At 49.1% G+C, this 13,791-nt stretch overlaps 1 protein-coding gene across 4 annotated transcripts in view; it reads left to right on the top strand.

Moving 5' to 3' along the window:
* Window positions 1-13,791, top strand: part of ASAP2 (ArfGAP with SH3 domain, ankyrin repeat and PH domain 2) — a 165,854-nt gene that overhangs the window by 52,456 nt on the left and 99,607 nt on the right. For all 4 annotated transcript variants that reach the window (XM_044262110.1, XM_044262108.1, XM_044262109.1 and 1 more), the window contains exon 2: window positions 7,180-7,252. In XM_044262110.1, the coding sequence (XP_044118045.1) occupies window positions 7,180-7,252 (73 nt within the window). The remainder of the gene's footprint in view (window positions 1-7,179; window positions 7,253-13,791) is intronic.

Here is a 13,791-nt window from a genome sequence, read left to right as displayed (position 1 = left end):
CACTCATGGTGTGTGACCAAAATGCTGAGCTCATGAATTAGCCCTGTGAGGCAATTTCATTTTGGCAGCCTTTCTGGCTCTACCCCCAAACTCTGGTTGATTTTAATTTCTTTTCCATAAAGAAGACTTTAAATTTATTTTTATTCAAGTTAGCAAATCACACACACACACACACACACACACACACGTAAGGAAATATACTACAGTTAAAGAGCGATTACGAACAGACCCTCATCCAGCCGTCCTGGTCACGGTCAGCATTCAGAGAGCACTCCCTGCCCGCCTGCCTGTCAATACCCTCAGGGTGGTTGCCCGCCCTGCCGTGCCCAACTGTGCCCAGCCGTGCCCAGCCATGCCCCTCCATGTGATAGACATCTCCTCGCTTCTGTTTGTAGTTTTATCAGCAACATTATTCATCCCTAAACATAAACCGTATAATCCAGCTTTTCCTATCCCTTTAAACTTCTGTGGTAGTATACCGCATGTAGACTTCTGCAAATTGCTGCTTTTGCTTACCATTTTTGTGAAATTCCTTTATGTTCTGAGTGGGTAATGTTTGTCCATGTCCGTGTAACATTTCGTCCATTTGGGTTGGTCCAGTTTTCAGCTGTTTGCAAGAGTGCCACGAACCCCCTTGTCTTCTGGTGTAGATGTGTATGTACCAGGAGTACCCTCAGTCTTATTGAAGAACACCAAATGTGCCCTTCCAGTGTGTCCTGACGCATATGTGTCTCACACGGCTGATTTAGTTTGCATATTTATTTGATCGTGATTCTCTGTGACACCAGCTCTTCTCCAGGTCTCTGCTTTATTCCCAGAAGGAAGTCGATCCATTATTGGTCTGGCCTTAAACTGAGCCTGTAGGCCACAGTGCATTTCTGTGCATCCCAGAAGGCTTCTGGAAATGTTTGACGCTGTCATTAATGTTTTGTGTTACTTTAAAAGTGAAGCGAAACGTGCGATGAGGCAGAGCTGCCATCTAAATGTCTGTCTGGCTCTTCCTTGGCAAAGCCATCCTTGGGCAAAGCCAACAGATCTGAGTGTTGCTTTGTTTTGTCATTTGGTCTGTGCTTTCAAAAATGTCATTGCCTCTCAGGTTAGCCTTTCATAAAAGGAGCGAGGGAGAGGAGCTGGGACAGGGGAGTGGAACAGGACTCCCAGGCGGCCCACCATTGGGACGGTCGGGGGAACCTGTGGTCTGCCATTTTCTTTTCCTCCAGGCAGCATCTTTGGGTTCCAAGGAGGAAGCCAGACCCACCCCACCCTTGCTGGCTCAAACTACTGGCAGCCAAACCGGTGCTGTGCCAAGAGGACACTGGGCTGACTGCCAGGGTTGGAGAAACCTCTGTGTGAATCCTCGGGGCCAGGGTCAACAGACTTTGTAAAGGGTCCGACAGTGAGTATTTTAGGCTTTGCAGGCCTGGAGACAAAATGGAACATATTATATAGATACTTGTATTAATAAGAGAGAAAATAAATTTCCATAACTTTTTTTAACCAAGTTCAAAATATAACACTGGATGCAGTACAGGTTTTCGGTAACGCTGGTCTGCTCACAGAATCAGGGAGTTCGTTCTGGGAAGGTTCTTGCAGTGAGGTTCAAAGCTACTACTCCCCTTCAACTCATGGTCATATGGGTTGGAAACATCCATCTGTGCAGTTCCTCAGCTCGCGGCCCCACAAAACACAGCCTGCCGCAGGGGCCCACCCGCTCCCGGCTCAGCTCCTCAGACGCTGTGGGTCTGGCTCCCGCCGTCCAGCATGAGGAGGCGGGGGCCTCCGTGCCAGGGTGGACGTCCCCGTGGACTCTGGGAACAGAGTAACTTCAGCCTCTCAAGGGAAACAGGTGTGTCCCACGGTCACCTCTGGGCCGAGCCCAGGGGAGGGTGGGGGAGAGGAGAGGACCCCCCAGATGACAGCAGTGACTTCCAGGCCCGCCTGTGAGGATGGCACACACGGGTCTGCAGGTGCAGAGGAAGCGCATAAGGGGCTGGCGCCTTTGGAAACAGGGTGTTATGTGGGGCTGCAGCTCTTGAGAAAGGCGGGGAGACGTGAGGAGCTGGATTTTTTTATTTTACTACATTTTAATTAATTGTATTCCTCATGTTCCTGTGGGGCTGGGGCTACCCTACTGGACAGCACAGGCCTGAGGAGGGAAGGAGCAAGTTGGGATCTCATGCCCCGGGGGTCTCAGGGGCACATTCCTTTTGCCAGCTGCAGCCCTCCCGGGAGCCGCGGTCGTGGATGAGCCCCCGGGCCTGCGGGGCGCTGCGCGCCCAGATAAATCAGACCCGGGGCCCTGTGTGCAGTGTGGCTCAGGGATCAAAAGAGATGCTTTTGGAGTGGTTGGAAACAGTTGTTTATTTTCCTCTCAAACGTCTGAGACACATCTCTGCAGTCTTATTTATGTGATAAATTTACTCCGGGAAGCTCGTTTTATAGACTGCAGGTCGGCTGTGGCGTAGAGCCTCGGAATTAATGTGGTTTGGCTGGACTTGAGCTGTTGCTCTGTTCCCGTGTAGGTCTGTGTTGGCCATTCAGTTTTGGCCCATGTTTATGGTTTTTATACACACATTCTGGCTGGGGCTCTGGCTCTTTTTACTCCTTTTAAGCTGGGGTAGATCTGGGGAGAGGAGGGGGTGGGCGAGTGCCCGGTCTGCTAGGAATCTCAGCCTGATGACAGACACCCTTGGTTTCTTGAGGCTCTCAAGTTTTGTTGTTTTTTTGCTTTAGGATTTCAGGGATGTTTTTGTATGTAATTGACAGAAGACTTTTTCTGGCACTATGGTCTTAATCATTCTAACTTCTCCTGACCAAGTTTAATCTCATTTATCTGTAAATATGCACCATAATGAAGCGTGTGTTTCCGAGTGGGGAGGTAATTGCCTTTCCCTCTTGCAGTTTTAATTTAAAATTACCTCTATGCCTACCTCACCTTTATTTCCAGGCTCTGAACAGACCCCTAGAAAAGCTGCAGTAGTTACCGCTTATCCACTCTTCCTGAGTTCAGGAAACAGCACAGCCCCTTTAATAACAGAGCTAGAAGATTCCATATGGTGGCCTATTTTTACAAGACTTGTATGCAGGAAGAGATCAGGGAGGGTGTGCCCCACAGTATAATGTGGGAGGAAATTTGCCAAGTTCAGTGGTGTTCCTAAGCGTATTTCGTCTGTGGTCGGCCTTCCACACTGAAGTAGACAATGATTCTGGTGCCCATTTTTCTTAGCACAATTGAGTCAAACCCCTGTGGGCACAAGATTACTCTGTCATCTTTCAGAGTGCCAGAGGCTGGAGAGCAAAATCGTTGAGAAAGCAGAATAGGGCTCCCTGTTACTCACTGACTTTTCCAGAGTGTCTGGTGCCCTGTACCGATCCCATGTGGCTTCCCAATCATGGGGCCCAGCCAGGTCCTTCACCCTTGGATATCCTTTCCCTGAATCCACTTTCTGCCTGCTCAGGTCCATTGTTCCTGCTGGGGCCTGAATGACCTTCAAGGTACAGCTCTCTCCCTTCTGTGCTGGGAAGCCTTCGGTAGCTGCCCATTGTCTCCAGGATCAGCCAGACACCCTTGTCAGCCTCTTGAGTCCCTGCCTGGCTTTCTGGTCTCGGGGGCACTACTGAGCTGTATTTTGGTCCTGTTGTATGTCAGCTTTCTGCTGCGCACTGAGGACACAGCCATGAGCAAGTTCCGGCCCTTATAGGAGACCACTGAAAAAAAGTAAAAAGACACAAAAAGCTAATTTTATTAACATTTAACCTAATATGGCCAAAATATTATCATTTTAATATGTGGCACTGGCCATATGTCCATGCTCACTAGGCACATGTGCCTTGTAGTTACCCCAGTGGGCAGCACAGGTCTTGAGGCGAGTGGGACAAATGGAAAAGCAGCCCAGTACAAGACAGTCCAGGACTGCTGGCTTTGTGTTTATTTAGAGGATTATCTTGCTAGATTGTGAATTTCCAGCAGGCATGGGCGTTGCCCTGTTTTGCTCACCCTTGTAGCTCTTAACACCTGGCTTAGTACTTGGCACATAGTAGGTGCTCAGTAAATTTTATGGGCTGAACTACTGAGTTAAGCACAGGATGCTATAGGAGAAGTGGGTGAGCAACCTGTGCGAGAAGGCTTTGGGGAAGAGGGCATGTCCCTAAATCAACTTGCAGAATTGGCACTGGGTCAAGAGGAGGCAGGGAGAGTATGCTAAGGAGGGAGGAGAGTGCATAATGCTCAGAAGTAAAGAGGAAGAAGGTTGGGGGGAGTTGTAGGAGTTCATTGTGACGGAAGCTTAGGGTACAGTTGGGGAATGAAGGGAGTCAGGAGATGGGGCTGGAGAAGCAGTGAGGCCAGATCACGAAGCCGTTTCAAAGCCGCCGTGGAATCGCTGCCTTGTTCTGAGGATGTGCAGAAACAGCAGCAGCGTCCTGGGTAGGCATGGCCCCTTGAACTTGTGCGGTGCATCTCTCTCCTCCGCGAGCGCTGTTTTCTCCCTTCATACCTCCTGGGCCACAGAAAGGGCTTGGTCGGAATGTTGACTGACCTACGTTTCCGTGGAGGCTAACCGGGCTGGTGGGGGTGTCTGCTGCTGCCTGTGGGAGGCTTTAGGAGGAGGAGCAGGTGTCATTACCTGAATGCAGGTCAGAGATTTTTCTAGCAATTCCCGACCAAATTCTCTGCAAGCGGGGGAGTAGATGTTGATTCGATCAAATCTGTCTTTCAGTAATGGCCCTTCACCTGGGGATTGGGACCTTCCAGAGCTTTGATGAGTCATTGAACTTGTGTCTTTGTGAGGGTTGTGCTCTCGGACACATGGGGGATAGAGCTTCAGGAACCAGTGTTTCTGATGCGGCCTGAGCAACTCCTGGCCCCACCGTCACTGGCAGAACCCAGCCGGTGGGTGCTCGCAGGGCAGGGTCCTGATCGCTGGGCGGCAGCCTGGGGCGGGAAGGTGGATGACGCTTCTGGAGAAGGCGCTCAGCGGTGAGTTTCATGGCTTCTCTTCTGTCTCCAGATCCCTTTTCCCATCTCAAGGGAAGGCCAAGAACAGACTAAAGATGGCCTAGGAAAATAAAAGCTTATTCCCTACAGGAAATTTTGACTTTCTGAAATTAGGATTTCTTTTTATTTATTTTTTCAAAGATTTTTATTCATTCATTTGACAGATCACAAGTAGGCAGAGAGGCAGGCAGAGAGAGAGAGAGGAGGAGGAAGCAGACTCCCCACTGAGCAGAGAGCCCGATGCGGGGCTTGATCCCAGGACCCTGGGATCATGACCCGAGCTGAAGGCAGAGGCTTTAACCCACTGAGCCACCCAGGTGCCCCAAATTTTGACTTTCTTATGTCAATCCTTACCTACCTTCCTACAGTATGTCAGCAAATAATACCTTTTTTTTTTTTTTTTAAATTTCAAGTAGACTCTGCCCAACATGGGGCGCGAGCTCCTGACCCTGCGATTCAGAGCTGTCTGCGCTACAGCGGAGCCAGCCAGGTGCCCCAATAATGCTTTTTATCTTTTTATTTATTTTTTTAAAAAGATTTTATTTATTTATTTGACAGAGATCACAAGTAGGCAGAGAGGCAGGCAGAGAGAGAGGGAGAAGCAGGCTCCCCGCTGAGCAGAGAGCCCAATGTGGGGCTCGATCCCAGGATCCTGGGATCATGACCTGAGCTGAAGGCAGAGACTTAACCCACTGAGCCACCCAGGCGCCCCCCCCATAATGATTTTTAGAACATAACTTCTCCTGGGGCTCCTCAGCGCCTCAGCCGGGTGAGTAGCGGACTCTTGGTTTCAGCTCAGTGTTGGGGGAGTCTGCTGAGATTTGTCTCTCCCTCTCTGCCCTCCCCGTGCTCGCTAGCTCTCTCTCTCTCACTTGCTCTCTAAAATAATAAAGAAATAAAAATCTTTAAAAAATAGTCATTGCTGCTTTAGAATGGGACTCAGCATGCTGATATTGAAAGTGGATTCAAGAAGGGATTCATCTGGGGCGCCTGAGTTAAGCTCACTCTGGGCACGGAGCCCACTTGGGATTTTCTCTCTCCCTTGCCTTTGCCCCCCTCCGGCTTGCATGCTCGCTCTTAAAAACATAAGTATGTGAAGGCGATTCAGGAAGGCTGGACATGAGGGGCTGTGCTGAGGTGGTGTGCTCTGCTGGTGACAGTGATTGAAACTTTATGATTAAAACTCGTGGCGAGTAATAATGATGTTCTTAACTGAGTGTCACCGCATAGCAGGTGTTGGGCTGGTGCAGTTCTTGGTTTCTGTATAGTGACCCTGTGATCGCTGTCACTCTCCCAGTTCACACACGCTCCCTTCCTCCTGTCATAACCGAGAGTGACGCATTGTTCTTCTGCAGTGTTTAATTGGGTTCAGAGGACATTTTACCCCCCGTGAGTTTTGTGAGAGCAGAGCTATAATTAGAATTCCTGATCTGCGTGGTCACTGAGCAGGTACTGCTTGTGCTTCCTGTGGGTGAGGCTCTCCAGGTGCCATGTGCTACTACTGTGTGGGGGTTGATCTCTTAAAGTGTGATATTAAACGGAGTATAATAGAGGAATATTAAGTACTTCAGTGTGTCCAATTAATCATTCAACCTTGCAAAGTAGGTTTTGTTACGCCCTGGTTCTGGAAGGAAGCCTGGGCTCGGAGAGGATTAAGAACCTGCCTTCTAACCCAAATAAATTCCTGTCGGGGTCTTTGCAAGTCCGGAGTGGGTTTGCCTTCCCCCAGACCGTGCTGCCTGTGGGTGGGGTGGTCTGGCTGGGGTGGGAACACGCCACCCTGGGGTGGCAGATCTGCCTTACCACCCCCTCGTTGCTCCTCCCCCTGCTCCCTGCCCTTCGCCTCTCTTGGGAAGGAACACCTGGCAGGTGGGCACAGATCAGAGCCATGCTTGGTGCCAGGGTGGAGACAGGGTGGAGGTGGAGTCGGGCCCAGGGGAAACTCCTCGCTGTAGGGGGCCGGCGGCCAGTGCGCGGCGCGGGCAGAGGTGGCTCCGTGCTTGGTGTGGGTCAGGCACCTGGGAGGGTATGGCTTTGGGGATGACCCCATCGGCACACCACACTGAGGATGTGTCCCCCAGAAGCCGTTCACCGGGGCCTCCAGAGTGGCCGTCACAAGGCCATTCCCTCATAGTCGTGATCTAACCTCAAACACGTGTTAATACCACTTCTCTATATTCTAGGCTTTGGATGTGGACCGGATGGTTCTTTACAAAATGAAGAAATCTGTGAAAGCAATAAATGTCTCTGGGCTGGGTGAGTATGCATTCTTTCCTAGGGGTTTCTTTGTGCACATCCTGGTGTTAGCAGTGACTGAGGCCCTAATAGTGATCCCCATTAATGAATAATCAACCAAACCTTCTTTTTCCTGTCACGCAAATTGTAAAGTTGAGTTGGGATGTTTCGTTTTTAGAAGTGTGTTTTGTCAGTTGTCTAATTCTGGAATGGCGCTGCGTCTGCCGCCCCCGCCCCCGCCCCCCAGCCTCCCACGGCCCCCGCGCTGCTTCCTGTTCTCTGAAGTGCGGCTGAATTTCCCACCACAGCCCTGCATGAACCAGCTTTGTCTACGTGGTGGACAAGGACGCCGGCCTCATGGCTGCCTCCGTTGTTTGGTGTGTGTGTTAATCATGTCAGAATGGCCCTTCCGTTGCTCGCATCCAGTGCTTGCCTTTCTTGTTGGGGATGATGATTAACATACAAGCACCATCAACTTTTTGAAGTAATTTCTGCTAGACTCATGAGCTTTTTTCTGACTTAAAGATTTCAGGCTGCACACATGTGGCGGGTCTGCCCCCTGCTCAGAACCTTACAGGTGACAGTAATTTTTTTTAAGTCATGAAGTGACTATGTCGTGTCTCTCAGAAACAAGCCAGTGACAGCCTTGGAGGGCTAGCAGTGGTGAGAGCTCCCAGAGACCGTGGAACCGGGTGACAGACTGCAGAGAGCAGGGCTGGCTTGTGGGAGAGCACAGCGCTGCCGAGGGTGGCAGAGACACTCCCGTTGCTCGTGGCTGGTGGCCAGGAGGAGGACAGGGCCTGGGATCTGTGCCCACAGATGCTGTCAGGCCACAGGATCACCCTCGTGGTGTTCCCTTCGATGACAGCAGCAACTGGAGTAGAAGGACAGGGAATGCTACAGGTGGTTAAAAGGAGGGAGGAGCACAGAAGGGTCTGGAAGTACCTCTTGTGCCCACCCCCACCCTGGTCTGCTGTTGTGTGCAGCAGCTCCAGGAACGGCGTTTGCCTCCCCCGGGGAGGGCTGTGCAAGCCAAGATTGTCAAGAGGCCAGTAGGAAATGTCAGCTACAAAGTACAATAGTCAAGAATGGCAAGTATATTTAGGAACAGGCTTAACAAAAGATATGCAGGAACTCTATGTTGAAAACTACAGAACACCACTGGCAGGAATTACCTAAATATGAGGTATATGACGTATGTGGGTTGGAGGACTCGACGGAGTCACGATGTCTGTTCTCCCCCAGATTGATCTCAAGGTGCACCCCAGTCCTAATGAAAATTCCAGCAGGAGAAATTGATAAGCCGATTCCAGAACTTATGAGAAACACACAGGACCTGGACTGTCCCAAGTAATCTTGGGACAGAGACAGGTTGGAGAACTTAGGCCATCTGACTTCAGGTCCTGTGAGACCGTGGTGGTCTCGACTGTGTTGCCCGCAGGGATGAGCGGAACAAAAGACAGAGTCTGGAAATAGACCCTCACTGAGAGTTGTCTGACTGTCAGCACAGTTGCTGAGGCAGAGCCACGGGAGAAGAAGGTGTTTCTAGCACATGGTCCTGGAACAAGTGGATCTTTCCATCAGAACAAAGGAAGTACAGCCCTCTCTCCCACCCTGCGCAAGCAGAGCTGTGAAATGGATCGTAGATTCAAACATAAAAACTAGAGCTGTAAAGCTTCTTGAAGAACATCTTTACAACATGGGGCAGGCAAGGCTCCTTGGAAAGGACACAGAAGGCAATAGCGTAAAAAGAAAAAGAAATTGTTAAATCAGACTTCCTCAAAATGAGACACTTCTCAGTGCTCAAAAATGCTATTAAGAATAGCCGGGGCACCTGGGTGGCTCAGTGGGTTAAAGCCTCTGCCTTTGGCTCAGGTCATGATCTCAGGGTCCTGGGATCGAGCTCCACATCGTGCTCTCTGCTCAGCATTGGGAGTCTGTCCTCTCTCTCTGCCTGCCTCTCTGCCTGCTTGTGATCTCTGTCTGTCAAATAAATGAATGAAATCTTTAAAAAAAAAAAAGAATAGCCTAACATTTGGCGGGTCCCCAGGCAATAAGGTAGAGAGCTCACAGTTGAGGAAACTAAGTTAGTAGGGCAATCAGGGCAGGACTCCAAATAAAGGTTAAAGGTGTTAATCTTGCTTAAGGCAAGGGAGGTATTTAGTTACTGGAACCAGGAAAGAGCCAGTAAAAGGTATGGAAATAGAAGGATATGTAATTGTTGAAATAAAGACTAAAATTTACTAAATGGCAAGCTACCCACATAGGAGGAGAGGGTTAGTGATGCCCCGTGTTGCCGGGACATGAGTTAAAGGAGTGAATGGACAGTGCAAAATAAAAATCAGGAGCCTCAGAAAATAGACTGAGGGGGACCAATATAGCACCCGTCGTTTGGGGAAAAGTAGAAAAGGGGAGAGTTTTTAAAAAGTAATAGCTGACAAATTCTCAAAAAACTTAAGAAAGATTTGCGATCTCCGGTTGAGGGGTACCTGGGTGGCTCAGTTGGTTGAGCATCCAACTCTTGATTTTGGCTCAGGTCATGATCTCAGGGTCGTGAGATAGAGCCCTGTGTTGGGCTCCACACTGGGCAGTGCCTGCTTAAGATTCTCTTTCTCTCTCCCTTTTTCCCCCCACTGGCCTCTCCATAAAAGATAAAATAAGATCTCAGATTGAGAGAGTGACTGAAGTGTAAGAAAAACAGATTATACACACACATGTAAATGTGCATACACACTGTGTGGTATGTGTGTGAGTGTGCCTGTGTGTGTGTTTATGGGTGGACATGTGTACATATCTCAGGCCATACTATCTTGACCTCAGGGATAAAGAGAAGATTAAAAATTTATCAGGAGGGGGAAAAAGCATATATATAGGAAAAAAGATTTGGGGGCAGGATGCTAAAAAGTGACTGTATTGGCATTTTTGAGTTTATAGATACTTTTCCCCCTTCATTTTCCATTATTTTATTGTAACGTATTGACGTTACATGATTAGACAGGTATTCAGTTGTTTATGGTTAAGTTCCAAAAGAACGTGAAAGAAGTTCAGGAAAGCAAAGAAGAGGTGGGAGGGACTTAAGTTGTTCATGACTAAGCTTGCTTGTCCCGACGGAGTTCGAAAGCTTTTTGGACCTGGAACTCGTGACGCTCGCTGTTGTCCCCTGGAGCAAATCAATTCGCATGTTTTAGCCCTGGTTTCCTTGTCTCTGAAATAATTCAGATCAGGGTGATTTTGCTCCCTCCAGTTTTGTTACTAATAACTGAGAGGTATGCGGGTGTTTGCACAGACTGTGGGCACTTGTGGGTCGAGGCTAGGGATGCTGCTAAAATCCTAAGACGCACAGGACAGCTCCCAGCAAAGAATTAGCTGGGCCCAAATGTCGGTAGTGCTGAGGTTGGAAATTCATCCCGATGTTCTTCAGAGTCTTCTACGGTTTCGTTTTGTTTTTTTAAAAAGATTGTATTCATTGGGGCGCCTGGGTGACTCAGTTAAGCATCTGCCTTCAGCTCAGGTCATGATCTCGGGGTCCTGGGATTGAGGCCCATGTCGGGTTAGGAGTCTGCTTCTCCCTCTCCCTCTGCCCTTCCCCTGGCCCTCTCTGTCTCCCTCAAATAAATAAATATAATCTTAAAAAAATAAAAAAAAAAAGATTGTATTATTTACTGGAGGGGGAGAGGCAGTGGGAGAGACTGTCCAACAGATGCGTCACTGAGCACGGATGGGGCTCAGTGCAGAGAGCAAGCCCATGACTCCGGGATGACGACCCAAGCTGGAACCAGGAGTCGGATGCCCACCCCACTGAGCCACAGGTGCTGTCACAGTCCTCTACAGTTTTTAAAACACAAAACCAGAAACCACCACCGTGCTTATTAGCTTGCACATGCATAAACATCGATTGATTGATTACTGCCAACTACTGATTTTATGAAGGAAGTAGAATTAGTTTTCATTGAGTAACACATAACGAAATAAATGTATGTAGGAAAGTACTTTTTATTTAAAAGGAAATAACAAAGAGTATAAACCTCTTCACTCAACACCGAGCTTTGCTGAAACAAATGTTTGACTCTCCAAAGAGGTGGTCGCCTGCCTCCAGCTTTTTTCCTAGATCAAGTCGTGAGGGGGAAGGGAGGAATCATGATCATTTGTAGGTTTTTTGGATGCTTATTACAAACTTTGTGCTTTCCATACATTATGTTCATCTTTACAGCTGACTGTTCTCATTTGACAGACGAGCCACCTGAGATCAGAGGGCTGCACGTTTTCCCGGGCCGCTCTGTGGAACTTGGCTTCCTGCTTGCCCAGGGCTGTGTGCTGGGCCCGCTCCGTTCTGAGGCCACCGTGTTTTCGGGGTGTCTGGCCCACTGAGCATCTTCAAGGTTTCCAGAAATCACTCAAAGATGGATGCTTAGTTCTTTTGACAAACAATAGATTTCAAAAAATATCTCAGGAGTGGTTTTTCGTTGTTGTTGTTGTTGTTTTTTAACCATGTTCACTTGGGCTTTTGAGTTTATAATTTAAGGCTAGTTTAAAAGAGGGTATTTTTATATTCTGATGGGTTTCAAGAGTGATTTTGAAGTCCTGTGTCGAGAAGGCTGATTCTGTTCTGATCAGAAATAAAAATGAAGGACTGTGCCTCTTGTGCCGGCATTGGCCACGTGACCACGGCCAGTCCTGAGAAGGACCTGCATGTCCCCGTAGGCTAGCCCGGCACCCCGCCACATAGCTTTCACAAGCCGGCGTAGAGGGAGGAGGCGTAAGCACACAGTGTCAGGAAATGAGCCTGTACGAATTTAGTAACAGTCGTGTCACTTCTGCCTTTGTGACCTATATTGTCTAGCATGTGCCACAAACCTCCTTCCTTTACCTGCCCCAGAGTCGTTGCCTAAAATACAGCCCAGTGATGTCACTTCTCTGCTCGAGAGTCTGCAGCGCTTTCTCATTATCCACTTTGACGTTCATGAAGGCAAGTTGCAGAGCCTGGGAGAGATGAGGAAGGCCTGCGCGGGCTGTAGCATTGTAGGGAAATTGGGGTCAAGAACAGGTAAGCAAGTGTTGTTCCTGCCGGAGTGGCTGGAGCCTTCAGCCTGCCCCTGTGGCGTGTGGGAGGAGGACTCTCTTAGCCTTTTCCAGATCTTTTTGTGTATGAGATCGCCACTGCCTCCCTTCATCGATCCAGGGTAAGCCTCGGCTCAGTAAACACAGCAGAATGCCAGAGGCAGACCGAGCCCCTCACACCTCCTGGGCCCAGGCTGCCTTCCAGGGGTCCTTCTGGGAAATAATGTGTGGTTTCCCCGGTGTGCCACATTCTGTGCCCTCTCCCTCTGCACTTGCTCTTCTGTCTGCCTGAAAGGGCGTTTTGCCACTTTCTTAGAGGAAAGGGAGGCTTGAGGAAGGGAGAAGCTGGTTCTGGAATTTTCACCTCACACTTCAGGCACCCAACCTGTGTCCTTCCTGAGGCGCCACACAGCAGGCTGGCCATTAGCGAGCCCTTGGTGGTGGGGTTTGGGGGGAGCTGCTACTTCTGTCATCTCTTACCCATCTGGTAGATCCTGCCGAGTTTGACTTATTATGAGGCCATGAATCTGAATTATTTTAAAGTCAGAGTACAAATCCCAAAGGCTTTATTTCAGAGCCTTGTGGTTGCTTCAAAGAATTCACCTTCTTCGGTGACTTCTGGAGGAAAACCCATACCTTTTCTTTGGATGTGCTGACACCATTCACAACATTTTTGGAACTCTTCTCCAGAACTGCTTTTAGTTTCATATTCCTTTGAATATTTTTGGTTAGAGGAGTGTGAGGATAAGTGAAACTTTTTCAGAATCAGACACCAGAAATCAGTGGGGCATATTCAGGAAGGGATTAGCCGCGGGCGACCGCAGTCGGGCTGGGGCCCTGTCAGCATACACACATGCTGTCTCTCAGGGCGGTTAGTTCCAAGAGGAGGCCCATGTGGCTTGATCATGAGTGTGCTTCATGTCCTAAGGCCACTGCTTGCCTAGGAAGAGCACTCATTTCACTGTGATTAAAAGAACAACAGAAAGAATTCACCATTCATGCCTTACACTGCCTCATACCTTTCCCGTCTTGAGTTCCTTAATTTCTCTGAGACTGGGACTTTGCTGCCTGCTTTCCTGGTTTGTCATGGGTTGGCCCCATCTGACCTCTAACTGATCCCCATCTGTCCCCAGTGTCTCTCTGTTGCAGACTGTCTCTGTCTCTGTACACCGTCTGCCATCCAGCCCCACTCCTGGACTGGACACAAGCCCTCCTGTCCCAGGCTCCTGTTGAAGACGTTAACCTTCTTTACTTACTCTCTTACGTTAGTTTTCTGTGGCTGCTGGGACAACTTACCATTAACTGAGTGCCTTAAAATGACAAATTTCGTTTCTTCCCTTTTGTGGCCCTCACTGAAGCCTCAGTGGCCAAGATGAAGTTTAATCCCTTTGTGACTTCTGACGGGAACCAGAACTGTGAAAGGCATTTCGTTGCGTTCTCCCACATTTGTGGGAAGATTATGTTTTCCCCCTCTTTGCAAAGAGCTGAGGCAGAAGTACAGT

Source organism: Neovison vison, chromosome 8 (assembly GCF_020171115.1).
Source record: "Neovison vison isolate M4711 chromosome 8, ASM_NN_V1, whole genome shotgun sequence".
NCBI lineage: Eukaryota > Metazoa > Chordata > Mammalia > Carnivora > Mustelidae > Neogale > Neogale vison.
The sequence above is the reverse complement of the archived record's forward strand: the minus strand, read 5'-3'. Positions and strand labels throughout refer to the sequence as shown.